Raw genomic sequence first — 20959 nt, 5'->3', positions numbered from 1 at the left:
TGCTTATTGCCAAAATAAATTAAGTGAGCTCTATACAGTAATTATTTTCTGTATGGGATATGTCGGACTGTACCACTGTCTAACTTTCCGGACATTTAGTTTCACTGCTAGGCTTGAATTGATTGATGTACAGACCAGTTCCACAGCCTGCAGTTTGTGCAGTGGACATCTCTGCACTCCACATAGGCTGGCTGTATCAAGAAATAAACTCCACTCTAATGTTCTAGTTATACAAATATACATGTAAAATGATCTAAGGATAAAAACAATATCATTAATTTCAATGGTACTGCTCAGGTGAGCAAAATAAACACAAAAGCACACATGAAAATTAACTGTTACCTTGCCTAAGTAAGAAATTCTTACATTCCCTTCTCTGTAGTAGGCAATAAACAAAATGTATTTTCTTAAATAAAGAAACTTTGCTGCTTTGATAATACATGAAAGTATTAGAATACTATGTCAGGAAACATTTTTTTTTTTTAATTAGGCTTACAAGACACACCAATAACATTAAAAATAGCTTCTGCGAGTACTACAGTCTCTACAGAGAAGTCTGCTTCCATTACTAGTTTCATAGTGCACCCAGTCTTTGCTTGCTGCTTAGTTGTATTTCAAGTACTTGAGTTCAAAGGGGCTCTTTATCAGGGGAGTAGTGTTCCAGTCTAACTCCCATTCCGGTCAATCAAAACATTCCCATTTTCTTTCGGAGAAAAATGGGGGAGGAGGAAAAGACTAATATTAACCTCATCATTGGTTGAAATCTGGTCTGAGTTATCAGCAAAGAGAAGCGACCGTATTGGGTTTGGCCACGTTGAGAACAGGTGTTGGTGCAAAAAAAAGCACCAGGACAGGTGGTTGCCCATGGCAGTGTCAGTAAGCTGGCGCAGCACGAGCCGGGCCAGCATCCCTCGGGATTCCCCCCTAGAAAGGCTCAGGCAACCAGGGTCCCAGCAGCCCGCAGCTCACAGTTTGTATTTCTTAAAGGTATATCACAATATACCACTAAAGCTTAATAGAGCGAATAGGGTAACCATATTTTTGTGTTTGGCTCTGGTGAACTTGTTATCTAGAGTGATTTAACAAAATTGCAAAGTGAACATTTGATATTTTACTTTATGTGAGCTGGTTTGCAAGTACTGCTTTGAAAACAGAAAAATCGAGGACAATATAAACCCTAGAAACAAGTTTCTGGCATCTATACCTGCAAATATTAATTAGCAATTTGCTTGTTGTAATTTTTTAATGTAGTCAGGGCAAAAAGCCCAGGTTACATGGATCTGAGGGAACTACGGCGATATGCTTCGTATAATCCCACTTGCATAATTCATAAATATTAAGACCCAAAAGCAAAATTAAAATAATCTTAGCCTGACTTCTTGTATAATGCAGGTCACCCGACTTACTGAATTGATGCATTTAATATATTCTCTTATATAATGAAATGGGTAAGAATACCACAATTAAGCTATGCAACTTGGGTACTTGAAAATATTAAGGCATTTAACTTAGTCGTATCAAGACAGAAGTAGACCTTAAAGAGATAAAACAGAGATATGCCCTTTAGTACAGTTTAGTTCAGTGCTTAAAACATCTACATGTTGCCTGTGATTGGGAGAAATTTGCCTTAGCCATATCATTGTATTACTATGCATTAAGGAATCTTGTATGCGTTCCAAAACATCTTGTACTGGCCCTGTCAAAGACGAGAACTGTGATTAAATGGACTGCTGGCACTTTCTCCATTCTGAACCTTCCTCTTTTGCTTTGATTTTCTTTTCTGCCTAGCTTTTAGTTCTAAAAGCAATGTATGCAGTGGACTACCATGAAAATGCAGTTAAGATAGAGACCAGTGAGATAGATCCCCGAGACAGCTGTTGGTCTTCACGTCTGCCTCCTTGCTAACAGTGTATTGGCATGGCTTTTGGGTTATACACCTAATCTTTGCAGTGCAGCAGCTAGCAAACTCAGACTGCTAATATGCACTAAAATAAATGGGGATGCCAAGTATAATATTCCTCCAGCGAACTGCTCCAGTAGACCTTCCCTCCGTGGACATAATGTTTTTATCTTCCTCTAAAAATATGCTTGTCTAATGCAGATATGAGTCAACTAAGCAGTTTTAAAAAACAGACTTAGAACTTCCCTAACAGATTGCAATTTACAAGTTACTGTTTCCAAGCACCCTTCTCCCTCTAGAATACTATAGGCAAGTGATTTGTTGTATATTACCAGAATCAAGAACTAATCTTATGACCAAACTGTTGTCACAATTTAAGAAAACCAAAATAGAGAAATTATATAAACAACCCCCCCTCCAGCTACTTAAGACATCAAAATGCTACCTGCTTTATAGAGTAAAAATAAAAAGTAAAGTTAAAAGAAATGATCACTGAGGGTATCTTTGTATGTAGTTTCCCAATTGCTTTGTCAGCATTAGATCCAGTGGACTTAAAGAAATAGGTTGTTGGTTTTGATAAATTTCTCAGAGGACAGGTGTTCATCTTCAAAAAATATTCTGTTAGCAAATGTTGTCAGTCTTGCCAAAAAAGAAGAAACTAGACTTCTTTTGCTGCTTCTGATTTTAGAATGTTATCAGTGACACTGACTTCCAGGGGCCTTTGACCTTCACTGCGGTTAAATCAGACAATTCATGTATTGCATATACTTACCCTGTATATAGAGTGATCCTTTTTAAAACCATTCTAATTCTGCATGAGTTACTAAATAAACTGTGACATATCCCCTAAATACACTCTACAGTAAGTTCAAAAATATTGGAAATACTGAGAAAAAATTACTTTGCTCCCCTTTTATTTTTACATAAAAATGTAACTCTTTCAAACGCCCTTTGTATCATAGCATTCCCTACAGAAATATCTTTACATACAAAAAAACAGTTTTTAAGCAATATTTTCTAATATCGCTACTACTGTCAGTAAATGTGAGATATAGCTTGTGAGGTGACTTGAATGCATATCGGGGGCAAATTATTTGATAGTGACTCATATTGAAATCAAATTTAAAAGTATGTCATGTCCTTAAAATCCAGGAAGTGAGTAAGCTGCACTGGCAATTAACTGAATATATGCCTCTATCACTTGGCAGTATCTGAACAACAGTACTATATGAAAGATGAAATGTGCCAAAAAAGGATCTATATGGATCAATGAACTGAGATTGTTTTTGTTTAGAGAAAATTCATGTGTATATATATATATATATATTTAAGTACTTTAAATTTGCTGTTGGAGACAGGTCCTAAGTCAGAAAACACGTACCAAACTGGGAATTTATGTAATGTTATTTTAGCTCTTTTGAAGTTGGGCAGACAAGCTCCTCTATGAAATCAATAAAGTCAGACCTTTGCAGAGGGCATCTCCAGATACATGTCTGAATTAGAGCAGATGAATCATCCATCCCCTGGAGATGCCTGGTTTTGTTGACCTACTCTGGTGAAGCCGGTATACTATCCCCAGGCAATCATTCCCACCTCTTCCCTTGCCTGGGATCTAGTTGTAAGGTGAGTCAGACCAGTAAGATGATCCAATAGGGGACTTTTCTGCAGTGAAGTAGTTTTCAGTTGGATCAGCTGATTATGCAGCCACAAATGAACTGGATCAAATTCCAAGTCTAATACAAGAAATGTGGCGGCAGCACATAGTTGTGGGCACAGGGAGAGCACTACTGCTTTATTCTGTATCAGCTGCAGTTACACTGAATTAGATGCAATTTGAGACACTTCGCTTAGATTAGATTCTTTACTTTTAGATAGCTAAATTAGGCAGCGTGAGTCCCATTTCAAATACAGTAGGAAATAATACAAACATTTTGAACTACATTCAATAAAGGAAGCTTGACACACCTTTTTTATTAGTATGCTAATTATACTACTCATACATGAAGTAGAAAAGCTGGTTTCAATAGCCTTCACTCTCTGAGAAGGCAAAACCCACACTTGACAGAAGAGTGCTTGAACCATCACCCATTGTTGTACTATGGCAGAACGCAAAAGCCATGGGCCAAGGGAAAGAGGAATATACGACATATTGCAGAGTACCCAAGGGAGTCGTGTACTTTACACCAGGGAAGTAGAGAGCGTGTTCAAGCGGGAAAATAATGTTACAGAAACAAATCATGGGCTAAGACTAAAGAGCCTTAAGATGCTCTCTCGGTCCTGTCTGCCCTTCTCATAACATCGAATAACCTTGAATCGGTGGCTTGCCTGGAAAGTAGAGCAGGGTTGAGATTCTTTCTGGCTGAAGAAGATCTAAAGCCCAAGTTCCTTGCGTCTTACATGCTTGTTCTTACTGCAGGACTACTATATAAAGCTGTGCCTGTTTTAGAAAGATTGTTACAATTTCATTTTGAAACCCATCAGAGGGAAGGGATGAAAAAGGAGAGGTTAAAACAAGCTCTGAGAACTTCCACCACGTGTCTTTTGGGGTGGACATAATGGGGGGATGATGAACCAAGGGGAGGTAAAGCATCCTCTGGGAATATCTCGCTAAGGTCTTTGAACTGAGGCAGAATCCAGAAAAGGGGAGTACCAAATTCCTTAAAAGTAGTAATTCTTAAGCAGCAGATCGATGCTGAGCTGCATCAACTGCTGAAAACAGTTGTTGCGGATAGGGAAAGAAGCAGAACTTGAGGTCCTGGAAAATTGTTAAGTCAAAAAAGGAAGCGCCTAATGACTGTAGGTCCCTGCGGGAAGAGGCTTGATATGTAGTTTTCATTCAATGTGTCAAAAGTCTGCCTAATGCATGCAATTACATTCATTATTGAGCATTGTTATTGCTATTGATTTCATCTCGTGTTTCTGCACTGCAGACACCAGTGGTGTTTTTTTCAATCCCTGTTTGTGTGTTTGTGATGGATATGCTGATACTGCTCTTCCAGATGTTCTGACTTTTCCCTCACACACTGGCCCAACCTTTTTGCTTAACTTGTTACCCAGTTAGTCCAGAGTAATTAAATAGTACTAAAAGCCCTTAAGGATAATGACTGACTTTTATGTACCAGGAACAGGCAGAACGTGTCATAGTCTATGAGTCAAACTCTGCTCACGTGAGAAGTTCTGTCGACGCTGGTGAAGATATTTGTATGAAGTGAAGAAGCAAGACCGTGCAACCCAAGGCCATGGGGTACTAAAGCTCTACGGACAGCTGTTAGTTCCTAATCTCAGCACGCTCTGACCTTTGGTAAGTACGTGGTCAGTCTTGCGCACGAGCGCAATGGTCCCATGCCACCTTGTGAAACACTATCACAACCACCAGCTTGCAACTTTGTAAGACGTCACTTATTTCAAAAGCCTGCTGACATTAGCAATGCAAACACCAGGTCAGCACGACGTGCAGGAAAACTCTGAAATTTTTCTACAGAGATCAGGCTTGCCTGGGCACGACGCTGGCTCACCTACCAACCGGGGAGGCATGACAGAGCTCAGCAGAAACAACAACCCCCCCCCAAAAAAAAACAAACAGAAACCCCCCAAACCCCATTTGACTCGCCCTGTCTCCCCGAAACGGCCCTGCCGGGGGCAGCGGGGCCGGGACGAGGCGGCGCGGAGGGTACGGGAGGCGCCGGCGCCCGCCGCGAGGTGCGCGGCCGGCCGGGCCCCACCTGCCGAGGGCGGCGGGGCCGCGCAAAGCGCCGGGGCCGGGGCCGCCCCCGCCGGGCCGCGGGGCGGCGGCAGCAGTGGCGGCGGCGGGGCCGGCCCCGCTTTCCCAGCATGCCGCGCGGGGCGGGCTGGCTCCCCGGGCCTGCGAGGAGGCGGCGGAGGTACCCCGGGCGGGAGGAGGAGGAGGAGGAGGAGGAGCAGGAGCTGCCGCCGCCGCCGCCGCCGCTGCAGCCCGCTGCCGGGAGGGGAGCGGGGGCCCGCGCCCGCGCCGCCGCGCCCCGCGATGCCGCTCTTCGCCACCAACCCCTTCGACCAGGATGTGGGTGAGTGGCGCCCCCGGGGTAGCCCCGCGCCTGGCCCTGCCCCGGCCCCGGCCCCTGCTCCGCCCGGGGCCCCCGCCCCCCCACGCCGGCCGGCCGGCCGGGGCTGCCGCCGCTGCCCAGCCCCCGCGCCGCGCCCCGCTGCCGGCAGCCCCGGCCGGCGCCCGCCGCCCGCTCGCACGCCCGCCCGCCTCCCGCGTGTGGCGGCGCGGCCGGGCCGGGCCGGCGGCAGCGAGCAGGGCCGGGCTGGGCCGGGCCGGGCCGCCGCGGGGCCCGGGCAGCGGCGGCGGCGGCTGCGGCCTGTGGGTGTCGGCGCGGGGCGGCCTGGGCTAACGCGGCCCTGTGCGCTCTGCGGGCCGCCTGGTGCCTCCGGTGAGACGGGCTGGGCTGCCCAGAAGTTGCGTTGTGCCGTGATAAAACAGGACTGGCAGGAAATGCTCATGGCGGTGCCTTACCGAAGGATGCCAAGTAAAAGCCCCATCTACAGTTGTTTCAAAAGCAAACATGGAAGAATTGGCAAAGGGTTGCCTGTTTACTGCTTTAAAATTAATTCCACGGAAGGGTTTTTTTTTTCCTCCCTCTTTCAAGTGAAACTTGACATGCTGTGATCGGGTTTCCTCCCCACCGTACTTCTTCCAGGGCCAAACCAGATGGAGACAAAATATCTGGTTTCTACTTGACAACAATTGTGCTTAATGCACATGTATCTGGATCAAAAGTAAAATAACATATAAGCAGGTTTAAATTTATTTTGTCCGTCTGATGTGAGATTGTGCAGTATGGCTGACCTCCTACCTGATGCTTGCTTCTGTTTTATTGTAAATGTAACTAGAAACTTTTTCTGGGGAACATTATAACATTGAGGTGCGTTTTCTCTTATTTGGATAAATCCTCCTCCCACATACTTATATCCTTTCAATAATGTAACACTGTATATGTTTCTTGGAACAATTTCATTGGTAGCCTTATAATTTTGTATCTGCTGTACCTTTTAATTACAAATATGTGATTCATTTCATAATATTTATTTTACTTTAGAAGCCAGGGCTCCAGTTTAATTCTTTTAGCTCCTCAAAACCCCCTCAAAATAAAAATGTTTTAAAAGCATGCATCTTTTGGGGGAAGCTTATGCATAAGTGAAGATGAAACTGAAATTTTTTATTTATTTTAGCAGGAATTCTGAATCTTGCATCTTAGTAAAGCACGTACTTAAAGCTCATTTTTCTTCCAATTTTGGATGGTAAAGCACACTGCAATCTTTTCTGGTGAAGGCTGTCTTTTAGTTTATACCTTTCTTGGTGGTAAAGTCAATAATTTCTTATTCTGAAAAGTAATATATCTTTTTATCCTAATGTTTCTGCTGTCTTCTAGTGTAATTTGTCAGCTGAGAAAGAGGAAGAGGTTGCATGACTTGCCAATTTTCTGTGAACCATTAGAGAATTGACATATTGGTAAGGTTATCAGTGAGAATGGTTTGAATTAATAAACCAGACTAAAAAATGGTAGCTGAAGATCTGGTAAATGTTTACTCTTTTAATTTCTAAGGCAGCTGTCTAGCAGCGGTGAAGATCAGACTCTTTGAGTGGGTTTAGATAGAGCTAAATCTGGTAGATCATATTTGTCAGCATTGTAAGTTTTGTAATGCAGGGTAGTAGCACCCAACTGTTACTTGAATGGGTTGTTTACTATTTTCTGGTGGCAGAGAATGCCAGTGCTGTAAGCTTAGCTACGGTGCTTGCCTAGCCCAGTCACCAATAGACCTGACGTTTTTCAAAAGCGTTATTCTGTGTATCGTATGAGCACAAGTAAATAACTACTTAGTCCCATGTTGTTCTTGGAAGAGAAGATAGTGAGCAAATGCGTTGATTTTCCCCGAAGAATGAATACAGCTTTCTTCCAGCTATATTGCAGCCCCTTTTCTTAGGGGTCCTGAGGGAGACCTAAGGAGCTGCAGACTGTTTGATTGGTGGCAGCCTCCTTTCAGAGGCTTGCTGCCTTCTTTCATCGCTTGACTGTGTTTGTGCCAGGGAGATAGGAGCGATGAAGTCTCCAGGAAAGAGTCCCCAGGCCCTTCTTCCTCAAGGCCCCTTGGGAACGTGCTGTTATCTCGACGAACAACTTGGCAGGCTTCATAAGATACATCAGCTGTAGAGCAGGCTCTTGTGTTCTCGGAAAACTTCAAAAAGTTGTCCTGCGGCGGCGGTGTTTTCAATTCCTTTCTCAGAATGAAAGTTTGGGTGCTCTGCTTTTGCTCTTGCTCAGCAAGAAAGTTTTCCTATGAGAATCAAGATTCCTGAAGCAGGAAGGCAGTCAAAAACTGTTCTTAATCTCGTTGTATGAAGCTGGACATTGGTGTAGATGTTAGTATTTTTACTGTGATAGCTGTGTATTCTCAGCTACTGGACAATTAGCACTGTGTAATAACTGGAAATGACTTTGGAATTGCTTAGGACAATGGATTGCTAGGAACTCATCTGGGACTAAATTGGTTTGAGGAGTGTAAGTGTCTCTAGGTTCAGAAGGAGAAATTTCTTGGCCTCTCTGGCCAGTCATCAGCATTTGCCCAGTCCTGTTAGCATGCTGATGGTATGGAAGCTGGTCATCCGTGATAGCTTACCATTTACTGTCAGCTTTGTACAGAGATTTTGAAGGAGGGGGGGGAATACCTCTTCTGTAGATGTGGCTGGCAAAAGAGTGTTGTTAAAGACTGCGGTTAAACTAACACTATTAACGAATGTTGTAAAGGTGCCCAGAGATTTGAGATGGTAAGCCATTGTCATCTTCAAAGAGTACACATCTCTGGATGAAGCCCAAATAATTTGTTTGTGATCTGAACCCTCTTTCTACCTTATTTAGGAATATTTTAACAGAAGGGGATGCTAATCAATGGTGACATAGGTCTGCATGAATTTTCACAGCCAAGTTTGGAAACCTTCAGCAGTGTGTTCGAGTAAAGAACATAGCATTCAGCGAAAGAAAGGAACTTCAAGATACTGTACTTCTGAGGATTGGTGGATATATTCGTAAGGCTGTATCCTCAGTTCAAGGGGTTGGAATTAATGGTGTTTTTATTTGATGGGAAATCTGCTTCTGCAGTATTTCACAGCCTTAATCATAAAGTCATTCCCAGAGAATTGTTCTTGAGAAATTCAAATTTATCTGTAAGCTTGATATAGGCGAGATAATGGTGGAATGTGCTTTGAGAGTGAAAAGACTGTCCTGATAGTTCAGTTAGTAATGTAGCAGTGGTTCGACTGGATTTGATAAAGAACTTGCTGCTGAAGAGGTTCTGAAATTTCATTTAGATGCTATCCCAAGAATAAAATCTGTAATTCTGGACTTAATATAGTGTGTACTTTACAGTGCTTGCCATCAGAAGTTAGATTAATAAGCTTAGTCTGTTGTATGCACAGAATTGGAACAAAAGTTTTTACTCCATCCTGTAAGTTTATTTCAAAATATTTTTGAAGTTTAAAATACAGATCCTGATGAGAGTTGTCAGAAATTCACACATAATATTAAGAGGAGGTATATAGGAAAACAGTGCCTTTTATTCTAAAAGAGTAATTGGAACAAAATAGCCATTTTTTAAGTGGATCCATCATTCAGTCGTGTCCAGAACGCTAATGGAAATAAGTAGTTTTAATGGTTTTATCCCTAATGCACTGTAACAGATGAAGGCACTTCTTGCATTTGTTTTGCGTGCTAGGCTTGTTCTCCGTGTAGCTGCTGTAATAGTTTGAGACATCACAGGACTGATGAAGAGAGATTCACATTTATTATCTTCAGTAACTAAGTGTGAAGTTTAATTACATAGTAGAATTTTCAGCCCAATGTAAGCTGCAATAATTTTTCCTGTATTTTCATTAGCTGTAGTGGTTATGCATCATTTTATGCTTAAGCTCTTTTAGATTTTAAGTAACATGCATTGATTAAATATCATTGCAGATAAGTTAGGATGTTAAGGTACCACAGCTTATAGTTTGATGCATTAGAATATAGAAAATGTTTTGACCATGATTCCAAGGTGCGGGTTCTCGTGATAGAATACTCCTGCTGTTTAAACTGATTACCCTTCATATCTATCCTCTTTGTTAGTCAGCAGTTTCAAAGCCAGTGGATTACGTGTCTCTGTGAGCTAGACTTTTTCTCTGTTTAGCCCGGATTTGCCAAAAGCAGGGAAAATTGTTGCAGAGGAGACTTCTGACTCTGGAGAATAATGGAGAATGCAGACTGTGAATTCAAGTTGCAGGGAAAGATGACTTTCAAGTACTGGACCAGCTTGTCACGAGACTGACACTTTCTTCTTGAGTTGGCCTAACTGCTTTTCTCAGCACTGTGTTAGGAAGCAGGATATTAACTGCGAGCTAGCGGGGAGCCCGAGTAGAGAATCTGTCGGAAACAAGCTGTAGCCACCCTCTTTTTCAGTAATTCATAATGCATCTGCAGAACAGGATTGCTCACTAAAAGTACCTTTGGTGTATGTTCTCAATGAAAAAAGGCAATGCTGACAGGATATGAATGAGTGAAATCTCTTCTGTATATAGCTAACAATTATTTCTTTTTAGAAGGATCCCTTTCTGGAAGTGAATCCCCAGACTCAAGTTCAGCTGGACAATTTGAAGCAAAGATGGTGCCATTCCATAGGCAAAGGAGTTTCTGTAGACTGTGCTTTCTGAGTAATCTTCTTTCTCTCCTCCCAGTGAGGAGCTGTCATTTTAAATGCTTCCCCTCATCTCAGCTGTGGCAGTGTGCATTATAACATCAGTATTCAGAAGAATCAAAGCAGTTCTCCAACATGCCAAACCTGTTCAAGCTGATAAAAATAACACTGCGTATTTGATGTGGATAGCTTTATATTTTGCTGATCTCCCTTCTTCTGAAATTCCTCTTCTACTGTGGCTTGATATGTGGGTCTCTGCAAATAGATCCTGGCACTACTTGTTCATATTATTTGTCTGTGATCCACCTTGTTTACAGAGTTACAATCATCATTCTCATATATCCCTAATATACTTATCTTCCTGCTCTGTTGTAATATCTCTGGGTGAAAAGTCATTCCATGGATTTGGTGTAGTTTGCCATCAAAGGTCTAAGTTATTCTTGTCCAACTTATCTTACTGTTGTTCTCAGCGTTTTCTTGCCAGATCTTGAGTCCCTTTGTCTTCATTCGGTACATTGTCTACATTCGGTTACTGAGCTGAGCGATGCCTGTCTCGGCTAGGCTGTCTCCTACGTTTGATCATACGTACGGTCTCCTGAAGGAATGAGTTGAGGTGGCCTCCCATCAGCCCAGTCACTGCTGCTTGCTTTGCCTCAGACCAGCTAGCCTTTCATAGGAGGCCTTCTGCAAGTGCTTCCATAAGGGCTTTTCATAAATACTTCTAGATGGGAATGCAGTTAAGGTGAAGTTAGTTAATGGCTTTAACCTCAGTTAACAATTTGAAAGGGAATTCAGGAAGCTATTCATGTAGGTCACTGCTTGAGAAAGGCTGTTTATATTGCTGAGGCTATCTGAATTTCTGATTGCTGGCTACACTGGCCTTGTTTGTTAGAGGTATTTTCAGTCTTGCCTGTATGGAATCTACTTGGACATATTTTTCTGTGCAGTTCTGAGCATATGAGTGAAATGTTGAGTGGTTGATATGAAAGAGGTGTCTTTTGTAGAGTAGACTAACACCTGCAGGTTTTTTTTTTTGTTCATTATTTTTGACAGACAAAAAGAACAAAATGTAATTACCTTCATTCTAGTGATATGGACAGAAGAACTTGTAATCGGTTTCAGTCTTTCAGGCCTACTGAAACTATTAAGAGAGGAAATAGTTACCAAAATTCCAAAGCATTGTAAAAATACAAGTATATTTGTGCTTATATAGATGGGGAAAGAATTATTTATTTTGCCCTGGAAAGGAAATGAGACCTTCAGTGGAAGAGGGTGAGAGCAGGCTGAAGGGAATGTCAAATTTTTTGTCACTTCTATGATGTTTCCTTTGATATAGCAGATTTTTGAGTGTGTGTGTGGGGGGGGAGTTATGGGAGTAGAAACTGGATGTAATTTTAGTTTGCAAGTGAAGACTGTCTTTACCCAATCTTTTCATTTATAACTTAAATGAAATATTGAAGTCCTGAATGTGCAACTGGTGAAACAGAAGTACGTTGTGGACTGGGTAAGGGTAAATACTGACTAGAATGGCTAAAACCTTTGGTTTTACTAGAATATCGTAGTATTTTATCCTCACACTGAAGCAGTTTAAACAAAAGTTACATATGTTTTAAGTGTTGGGTTGGGTTTTTGTTCTTTTTCAAAATTCTAGATGGTTTTAACGTCTTAGAGATTTCGTAGCAGAAGAATAACTCAGTTCTAGGTTTTGAATTTTTTAGAATACATATCAGTAAAATCTAAAGCCTAGGTAACTTAAACCTGTTAACCCCTAAGTCTTCCCTCTTGAAAAAATAGCTTTGTTAGCAATGAACGTTTTAAGTTTTCTGCCTTATGAAATGCATCAAACTATCCACTGTAGTATCTGAATGTTGATCAGTGTGTTTATTTTATGCTACTGAGACAGAAAAGTGCTGCTGTTAAGAGGCAGAAAGAACTGAGAGAGAGAATTTAAGTGACTTGCACGTACTTGTATGGAAAGTTTGTTAGGATGAGGCGATAAGTTATTTATTTATTTTCTCACCACCACCTGAACAGTCAACCGTTAAGTTTGACAGTGGTTTGTCAACATTTACTACTTTTATGTCTGTTTAATAGAACTTTCTAAAGCCAATGATAAACTTGTTTTAGGACACAATCATTTCTGAGAAGGATTTACTTCTTCTGTCCTTAAGTTGTCAATTGTAGCTGTGTTTTGGATGTAATTGGGAACTTCAAAAAGAATCACAATGTAAATATATAGTTTTTGCTTTGGTTATAATTTTTGAATAACTCCCCAAACCAGAGGAGAAAGTAGAATTTTATAGATGGTTCAAGTCTTTTCAGGTTTTTATGAACCAGAGGGAAATGAGGGCTTAAGAGAAGTATGAGGTTTACAGCACAAGAAGAGGTTTACTTAAGTATCCCAAAAGCACAAAAGTTTGTCAGACTCCTTGTATTTTGGTGATGATTTTTCTAGAACTCTGAGTGCAATGACTGGCTGGGGAGTGGCTGCATGTAAATTGTCAGCATTTACTGAATAATAGCTAAATACTGTTGAAAATGAAACCATCGTAGTTATTTTTAATAATGAGTAACCTTGTCAGCTGCACCTTATCAACTAGATATTTATTTCTCGTAACATGGTGTTTAACAGTTTTCAGTGATCAGGCTTCTGAGTCCCAATGTGATGGCTGGTACTGATCCCCATGCCCCAGGCTGGTTGATGTAGGAAGTGTAGCACTGAAGGAAAGACTGAGATAAAGAAGCACTGTTGCTGCTGAATGGACAACTCAGTGTTCGGTATTTAATGTTCTTGAAAGTGGTGGGTGGTTTTTGGCCATTTTGATTCCTATATGACACATTAGGTGCTCTCTTGTGGAAGACTAATACTGAAATGTTTCTGCTTTATGTTGCACTTTTTTACAGAAAGCCCTGAGTACGGTAGCATTAATACATCTTAATAAAGGGCGAGGAAGCGCCTGACCAACTTCAAGGAAGCTTTCAGGAGGCAAATTGAACTTCTGTGTTAGCTTCCAGAGTTGGGGGTTTTTCAGTCAGAAAGGCAGCCAGTGAAGTTCAGTGCAAGAGCCCATATACTTTCACCACAACCAAAATGTAGGTAAGAGAACTCATATCTAGACCTCTCGGGCCCGGTTTGTGGTCGTGAGGTGTAACTCCATCTCCGAAGTTTTGATACTGTGAAAAAAGATAGCATTTATACTCAGGAATGTTATTTTCTTTAGCAGGTGTATGTGTTCAAGTTTTTATAAACTTTGTTCAGAGGTTTATCTTAAAAAGCTCTAGAAAATGATGGTAAAATATGTTTGGAAGCCTGGTTTCAGCTTCTAGGTATTTCTTTCTAAGGAGATAATGTTCTAGAATTTCTTGAAAATTTGAAGATGCAGACATGCTGAGATTTCTGTCAGAGGAGATGCATTTTTCTCCGGAACGCTTAATCCTTTGTTTTGTAGCTGATTTATAATTAAGCTGTGTGGCTGAAGCACCGTTTCTGATTTGGGAGCTATGGAGCTGCAAATTGTTGGTTGCTGAATGGCATTGTAGGGAAGTATAGCTATATGCATGCTTAATCTTATTCTTTTCTAATTTTCCCAGGCATCTCTTTCTTTATGGATGATGTGTATTAGAAAATGAATATTGGGCAAGATGGAGTTGGTCTTAGGAGTAGAGAGGAAACATAAAGGGAGATGTGCCTATGCTCTATGCCTTGCAAACTGGTTCATAGGCATAATGTATTAGTTTCATGTGGGTTTCTTGTTTTCTAAAGGCATTTAATAGACTAATGAAGTCATTTAGACAGGTACTCTCATATTGTGCAGAATCATAAGCAGCTCTGCCCAGAGAATCTGTAGCTTTAAGTATTCTTTTCCTCTGAAACGATGGCTTTTGCCACGTCCTGTGTCTGTCTCTGTGGCATTAGCGATAAGAAAATGATTTTAAATAATTCCTAGAAAAAAGAATGAAGGTGAAAGTTGAAAACTTGAAATGAAACAGAAAAAGACAAGCAATCCTGTAAAATTTAGAAACTCTTAATTAAAATTGAGACAGCATAAGATGTTATAATCTTGCATTGGTTAAGCTACCACGTTAATTTGTAGGCCGTCTTTATGCTAGGAAAACAAAGCCTTTTATCAGTGATATAGCTCGATTGGAGAGAGCCTTTTTGGAAAACTGGAGACAAAAGTTCAAGAACATATCCCTCTGTGTCACGTAGCTCTGCTTTCCTTTGTGTTTGAAATAGCATTAACGTGTTTTTAAAGAACACTAAGATAACTTTAAAAGTTATCTTAGTAAAACCTGAAATGTTATCTGATCTTGTATTCAGTAAGTTGAATAAGACTTTGTAATAGTGATGAGATGGGGGATGGAGTGTGAGGTAAGCATTAATATTGCTGTAACAGAATTATTTTTGATCACAAAGATGGAAGATGAAGAAACATTTCAAGTTTAACGTTGGGTATCTTTTGTCTTCTATGCTAACGTGCCCTAAGACTTTAAGAATAAATTTCTGTTTCGCCTCCCTCCCAGGTCCACTTTAGTACTAAGACAGAGGTTGATGGTGACACGTTAGCTGTGCCTGTACATAAATACTTTTTGGCTGTGAATGTGTGGCTTACATTAGAAGTGGTGAAGATTAATGGGTTTTCAGTGAGAATAGCTTAAGTAATTTAACTTAAGCAAGTTCGAATTATAATTTTGTCTGCGAAACAGTGATGCAACGTAGGAATTTTGTCAAAGCGTCTTTGTTGCTCCTGATCCCTGAGTGGTGAGAGCTGATAGTCACTCGCTAATGCTCTGACAGTGATATCGGCCTTTTTTGTGTGGATATCAGTGTCAGTGTACATCTAACATTTGCAGTGTGTGGTTAAATTTTAACTGTCCTTGACTGAGACAGAATTTAACTAAAACTCTACAGGCAAAAATTTTTACTCCTATTTTATGGGCAATTTCTTTTCTCTTTTTTTTTTTTTTTGAAAGGGAAATAATAGATGCTTGTTACTAGAGAAGACGGACAATACACAATGAAACTGGGCTTTAGACTGAAATTTCGTAAGAAACTAGCATTTGTTGGCAGAAGAAATATCCTGACTAACGATAAGAGGGGGGCATTGCAAACAAATGCAGTCTTTATACAAGACTAAATTTAACTTCTGAGGAGGAATGTAACCATCATAGAAAACATGTTACTATCCTCATGAATAACTTTGCAGAATATTCTTATTGAGAATGAAAATGAAGCTTTTAATTAATGTGGCTGATAAGGGTTAGGGATTTTTTCAGTTTCCATCTTATTTGCAGTTTCAGCCAGTGCTATTTAAATTAGGATAGAACGCCCTTCGGTGTTACTGTCAAACCTTAAGCATGCGTTATTTTACTTGTTGGTTTGTAAAAGATATAACCAATTGCAGTGCAATTGCTTTCTGGTGGTGTGAGGAAAGGAGGATCAATTGTTGACAAAAGTGAAGGCAACTGTCCTTTATCTAGGTTAAGTGGAAAGTCCAAAAAGTTTTCAGCTGCGTTGGATTTCTCAGCTGTCTGGCTGCTAAAGCATACATTAAGCAAGGTACAGCATTCGGCACGAGTAAGCCGCAAGGGTTTGCGAGCTGCACGTAGGCTTGCGGCCCTGGAGAGCGCTCTGTAGATTCATTTTGAATGGGGCTGCTCCAGCAGAGCTGATGCTGGGCTGAAACAGTGGAGTCGAGGAGCGAGCTGCGTCCACGCAGCCTACTTAGGGTGCCTCTGGGCTGTGCGGGTCCGCTGGCAGCACTTCCAGGGCGCGGAGTGCAGCGGAGGTGTGCTTGAACTTGGGTCCACCAGCACTTGCTAACTCAGGCTCCCTGCTTCCGGAAAGCAGCTGTACTGCCTCAGACTCCAGGCTGGCTTTGCGAGCTGTGCAGCGGCCGTGCTCGTATCCTGTGATTGCAGAGGACCGGCTCAGCCTGTGATTGCTCTATACATAGCATTCACTTCAGGTGTCTCTCCATGTGTGGCACAAGTCTTCTGCCCATGGGTAACTTAGAGTTGACTAAATTCTGAGTCATGAAACAATATTCATTGATTTAAGCAGTTGTTCCTTGTTCTGTTTTTTGTTTGGACTTTTTTAGTTTGCTTGCTGAATAGATTCTGCCATTATGGTGTTGCTGTCAATGATTCCTTCACAGTTGCCATGTTTCCTTTATAAACAAGATTAAAAATTCAGTAATTTCACTAACTCTTAGCTATACTAGTCCTAAGCATGATTTGAAACATTAGTAGACTGAAAGAAAAAAGTAGCTTGTTGATTTGTCAGTATTTTTTGGTGCCAGATATTAGCATGGTGTCTACCCAAAGTTTTTGATATTTTTGTTCAATATGACAGTCTTTTGTAATCAAATAAGCTTTGATTCAGTTTAGAGAGAAGAGGCAATGCCTTTTTACTTTATCTGGCAGAACATATAGAATTATAGCTAATTTCCTTATGCTGCTTCACAGTTTTTCTTGCATCACGGCACAGTTTGCATAAAAGTGATCACTCTGGTTGTATAAGGTAGAGTATGATTTGTTTGTTTGTTTTTTCCCCGCAGAAATACTATGAGAGCATGTAACTATAGAGCTTTGCTTTTGTGCATTTTAGATCTGAATTAAGAATCTAAACAAGTATAACCTGACTTCAATTTGCAGGACAGAGAAACTCACCCACAGAAAATGGGACCATCAGTTTTGGGATGAGTAACTTCTAACTTCTGGAGACTGGATATTTTTCTTTGTCTTTCTCTCTTCTCTGCAATCTATCATGTGCTAGTATGGATTAATGAATTTTCTTGGCAGATAAGTTTTTATAGGAAATCTTTGCCTCCCGTAGTCACCGAGATGTTGCCTGAGGCATGGTACCCTTTACTGGGACATATTTTATAGATTAAAAGGTGAAGTAGGGATAGGAAACAAAGGTCACATACTATTCTCTCCCTGTGTCTCCCTCTGTTCAGAGACTAGTGAGAATGGCTTGTGTGTTCCTTCATGCTGTCCAGCACGCATCCGATCTGTCGGTTTTCCGTTCAATTGCAGTGGAAGGCCCAGTTTCCTTGAGCACTATTTGTTACTCTGGAGAAAAAGAGCGAGGGGGTCCCTCCTCTGTTCTGAAGTGGAATTTCTCTTTTCTCCACCTGCCCTCTTTCTTTCCTCACTCTTCTACAGGGGCTCTTCTGTCCTATTCAAGAGATTTGGAAGAAAGAGCTGCATTGGCTTTTATCAGATGAGCTTTAGTTTAGCAGTCTCTGTAGCTGAAAAGAGACAGTGAAATATATCATCCAGGGCAGAGATGAGAATGGGGAGATAAGAGTCAATTTTAATGATTATTCACGAATCCTTGAGGCCTCTGTGTTGACTTGCAATAAAGGAAATGCAATACTCAACAGCTTGAGTCTGAGGATGTGATAAATGATGTTTCTGTTGTGTCTGAGTCTCCAGTGGACCAAAGCTTTGGGTATTCGTATCCTGTTAAACTTTACAGTTCCGAACGGGAGGAAAAAAAATCTCATGACAGCTGATATTACTTTTGTGGTATTGTGGGTATATATTTATTAGTGGGAGGAAAAACATGTATTTTTCTGAATTTAAATTCATGGTAGCAAGTGAATGCTTTAAAATTAAAGAAATTGGGTAGAAGAGTTTTAATATATAAATTAATTAAGTATAGGACTTTACCATGCATTTAGCAGTATGTAAATAAGTAATATAACAACATCTTTGTGAGTTTTATGTTAAATTCTGTTCTTTTTTTTTTTTTTAATTTATATTTTCATTTACTTATGCTTTATTCATCAGAGAAAGCAACCAGTGAGATGAACACTGCAGAGGACTGGGGCCTCATCTTAGATATTTGTGATAAAGTTGGACAGTCACGCACAGGGTAAGTAATTTTAGAGTTTTTGCCCCCCAAAACTTGAATTTTATTTCTTCATTCTTCCTTATAAAGACTTTCTAGGTGCGAGGAATGACAACTTTGTTACCTTGTGTAAGCTTTTGCAACTTTTGCCGAATTAACTTACTACAGAGTCAATTTACTACACGTACAAGGAAGATATACGGGCAGAAAATCCTTACATTTTAAAGTTCTTTTGGAGATACTAAATGATCTGCTAAAATTAGTATTTGCATACAGCAGTTTTTCACTGATGTAACAAAAAAGTAATACAATGTGTTTTAACAGTGTCACTGTAAACCCAGGAGAAGTCATTAGGGTTTTTTTTTTTTTCCCCAGCAAATCATAGTTTAAGTTGGAAGCAACCTAACTCCCTTGGTGAAAACTCCCTGGCCTTAACTCCCTTGCTGAAAACAGTCAGGACCACGTCCACTAGTCCTGAACACCCCCAAGCACAGAGTTTCTACAACCTCACTGAGTAGCCTGCTCCAGTATTTAAACGGCCTTATGATAAAATTTTCTTTTCCTACTGTCTAAACAGAATTTTCCCTGTTCCAGCTTGTCTGTTACCTCTTATTACTGTGCACCTCAGAGGAGACTCTGGCTCCATCTTTGTATCCTCTGATCAGGTAGTTGTAGACAGCAAAAAGGTTCTCCCCGCCTTAGCCTGCTCTTCTCCAAACCAAACCTAGCTCTCTGGCTGTCCTCGTACATGGTGTTCTCCAGCCCCCTGACCATCTTGATGACCCTCCACTGGACTTGCTCCAGTATGTCAGTATTCTTCTTGTACTGAGGAGTCCAAAACTGGATGCAGTACTCCCGATGCGATCCTGAAAGTGCTGAATAGAGGTGAAGGATCACTTTCCTGGCCCTGCTGGCAACGCTCTTACTGATACAGGCCAGGATGCGGTTGGCCGCCTTTGTTGCCAGGCCACCCTGCTAAGTCATGTTGTCCACTGTGGCCCCCCACTTCCTTTTTTGCGTAGCTGTTTCCTAGGCAGCTGGCCCCCAGGCTGTGCTGGTGCAGTTTGTCCCAGATGCAAATCCTTGCACTTGCTCTTGTTGAACTTGATGAGGTTCTGGTCAGCCTATTTCTCTGTTCTATTTCTCCAGCCTGTTCAGGTTCTTTTGAATAGCAAGCCCTGCCCTCCGGCATATTGACTGCTCCTCCCAATTTGATGTCATCAGCAAAATTGTGCAGAGTGCGTGCCCTCCCAGCATCTAGGTCATTAATGAAGACATTTGGCAGTACTGATCCTTGAGGGACCGCACTATTTACTGGCCACCAGCTGGACTTCGTCCTGCTGTTCACAAGTCTGAGCACGGCAATCCAGCCATTTTTCCACCTAACTGATCATCTGTTTATTCAGCCCATGTTTTCACCAGTTTGGTGATAAGGATGGGAGACTGTGTCAACAGCCTTGCAAAAATCAAAGGTATACAGCCCTTCCCTTGTCCAGACCACCAGTCACTATGTCACAGAAAGCCATGAGGTTGTATGTTTCTTCCTCTTGTTTTGACGAGCTTTTCTCTGACATCAGGGCTTCGATAAACAGGCATTTTGAAAATGTGATATTGAATGAAACATATCTTAATATGGGCTTCTTTAATGCTTCTTTTGTCGATTCCTTACTGAACTCCGTCATAGGCCTTATGCATGGCCTTATTTTTTGGACTCGAAAAGTTAGAATATAATTTGAATTGGCAAATAATACAGTTACATAATTTCAATATGTTTAGAGTATTTATATTCAGTGTTGTTTTAGAATTTGGAAATGTGTTTTTAATGCATCTTCCCCAAGTGGTCTGTGTAACAGTTCACTTTTAAGAAACAGCTTCAAAGAGATATGCCTATTGCTGCTGTTTAGTGAAAGACTTCTCTGAGAGGGATGTGGATTGCTTTTAAGAGTGCAGGAAACAATATGGATGCCAGGTAACAAACTCCCACCTGGGATTTTGTTCCAACGGACAGGTCAGCGAATAAGCTTATTCCTTGGGATCAGAGATGATCTCAAGAGGAGTATTTATGAATCGCGTGACATATTGAGACTCCTATGCTGCAGCGTAAAGTTCTAGTTAAGATAAAAGCTGGTAAGTTGTTAATATATGCCACCCTAGTCTCTGTATATAAAAACTGTATTCCTGCCCCTTATGTCAGTTGATACTATTGAAGGCTTCTGTATTCTATTTAATTGGCTTCTACATATGCGGAATTTAGCCTAACAGTGATTTATCCTGAATGGTACTCAAGTGCATCTAGCCACAGGAGAGACAGGTCCTAGGGAGTACAGGCAAAACTAGAGATCTCTGGCAACATATAGCTAAATTTCTCTGGGAATAGCTGGAATTTCTGTTACGATTGTTTCCTGTTTAAAACAGTGGGTTTTTTTCCCCCCGTTTAACCTTTGTAATACTTAGTCTGCTTGTAGTAGCAAGCTACCAGCTGACTCTTCACTTAA

The 20959-nt window shown here is 41.0% G+C and overlaps 1 protein-coding gene across 4 annotated transcripts in view; it reads left to right on the top strand.

Moving 5' to 3' along the window:
* Positions 1-5798: 5798 nt before the first annotated feature.
* Positions 5799-20959, top strand: part of STAM (signal transducing adaptor molecule) — a 40178-nt gene continuing 25017 nt past the window's right edge. The window contains exons 1-2 of one of the 4 annotated variants that reach the window (XM_068934644.1): positions 5799-5943; positions 18404-18488. In XM_068934644.1, coding sequence (XP_068790745.1) covers positions 5904-5943; positions 18404-18488 — 125 coding nt within the window. In that variant the 5' untranslated portion in view covers positions 5799-5903. Of the gene's footprint in view, positions 5944-6365; positions 6409-13507; positions 13701-17076; positions 17127-18403; positions 18489-20959 lie in introns of those variants that run through there. The other 3 variants (XM_009673699.2, XM_009673700.2, XM_068934645.1) reach the window with 3 other exon arrangements.

Source organism: Struthio camelus, chromosome 2 (genome assembly GCF_040807025.1).
Source record: "Struthio camelus isolate bStrCam1 chromosome 2, bStrCam1.hap1, whole genome shotgun sequence".
In the NCBI taxonomy this organism is placed as follows: Eukaryota; Metazoa; Chordata; class Aves; order Struthioniformes; family Struthionidae; genus Struthio; species Struthio camelus.
This window is presented reverse-complemented; position numbering and strand designations above follow the sequence as displayed.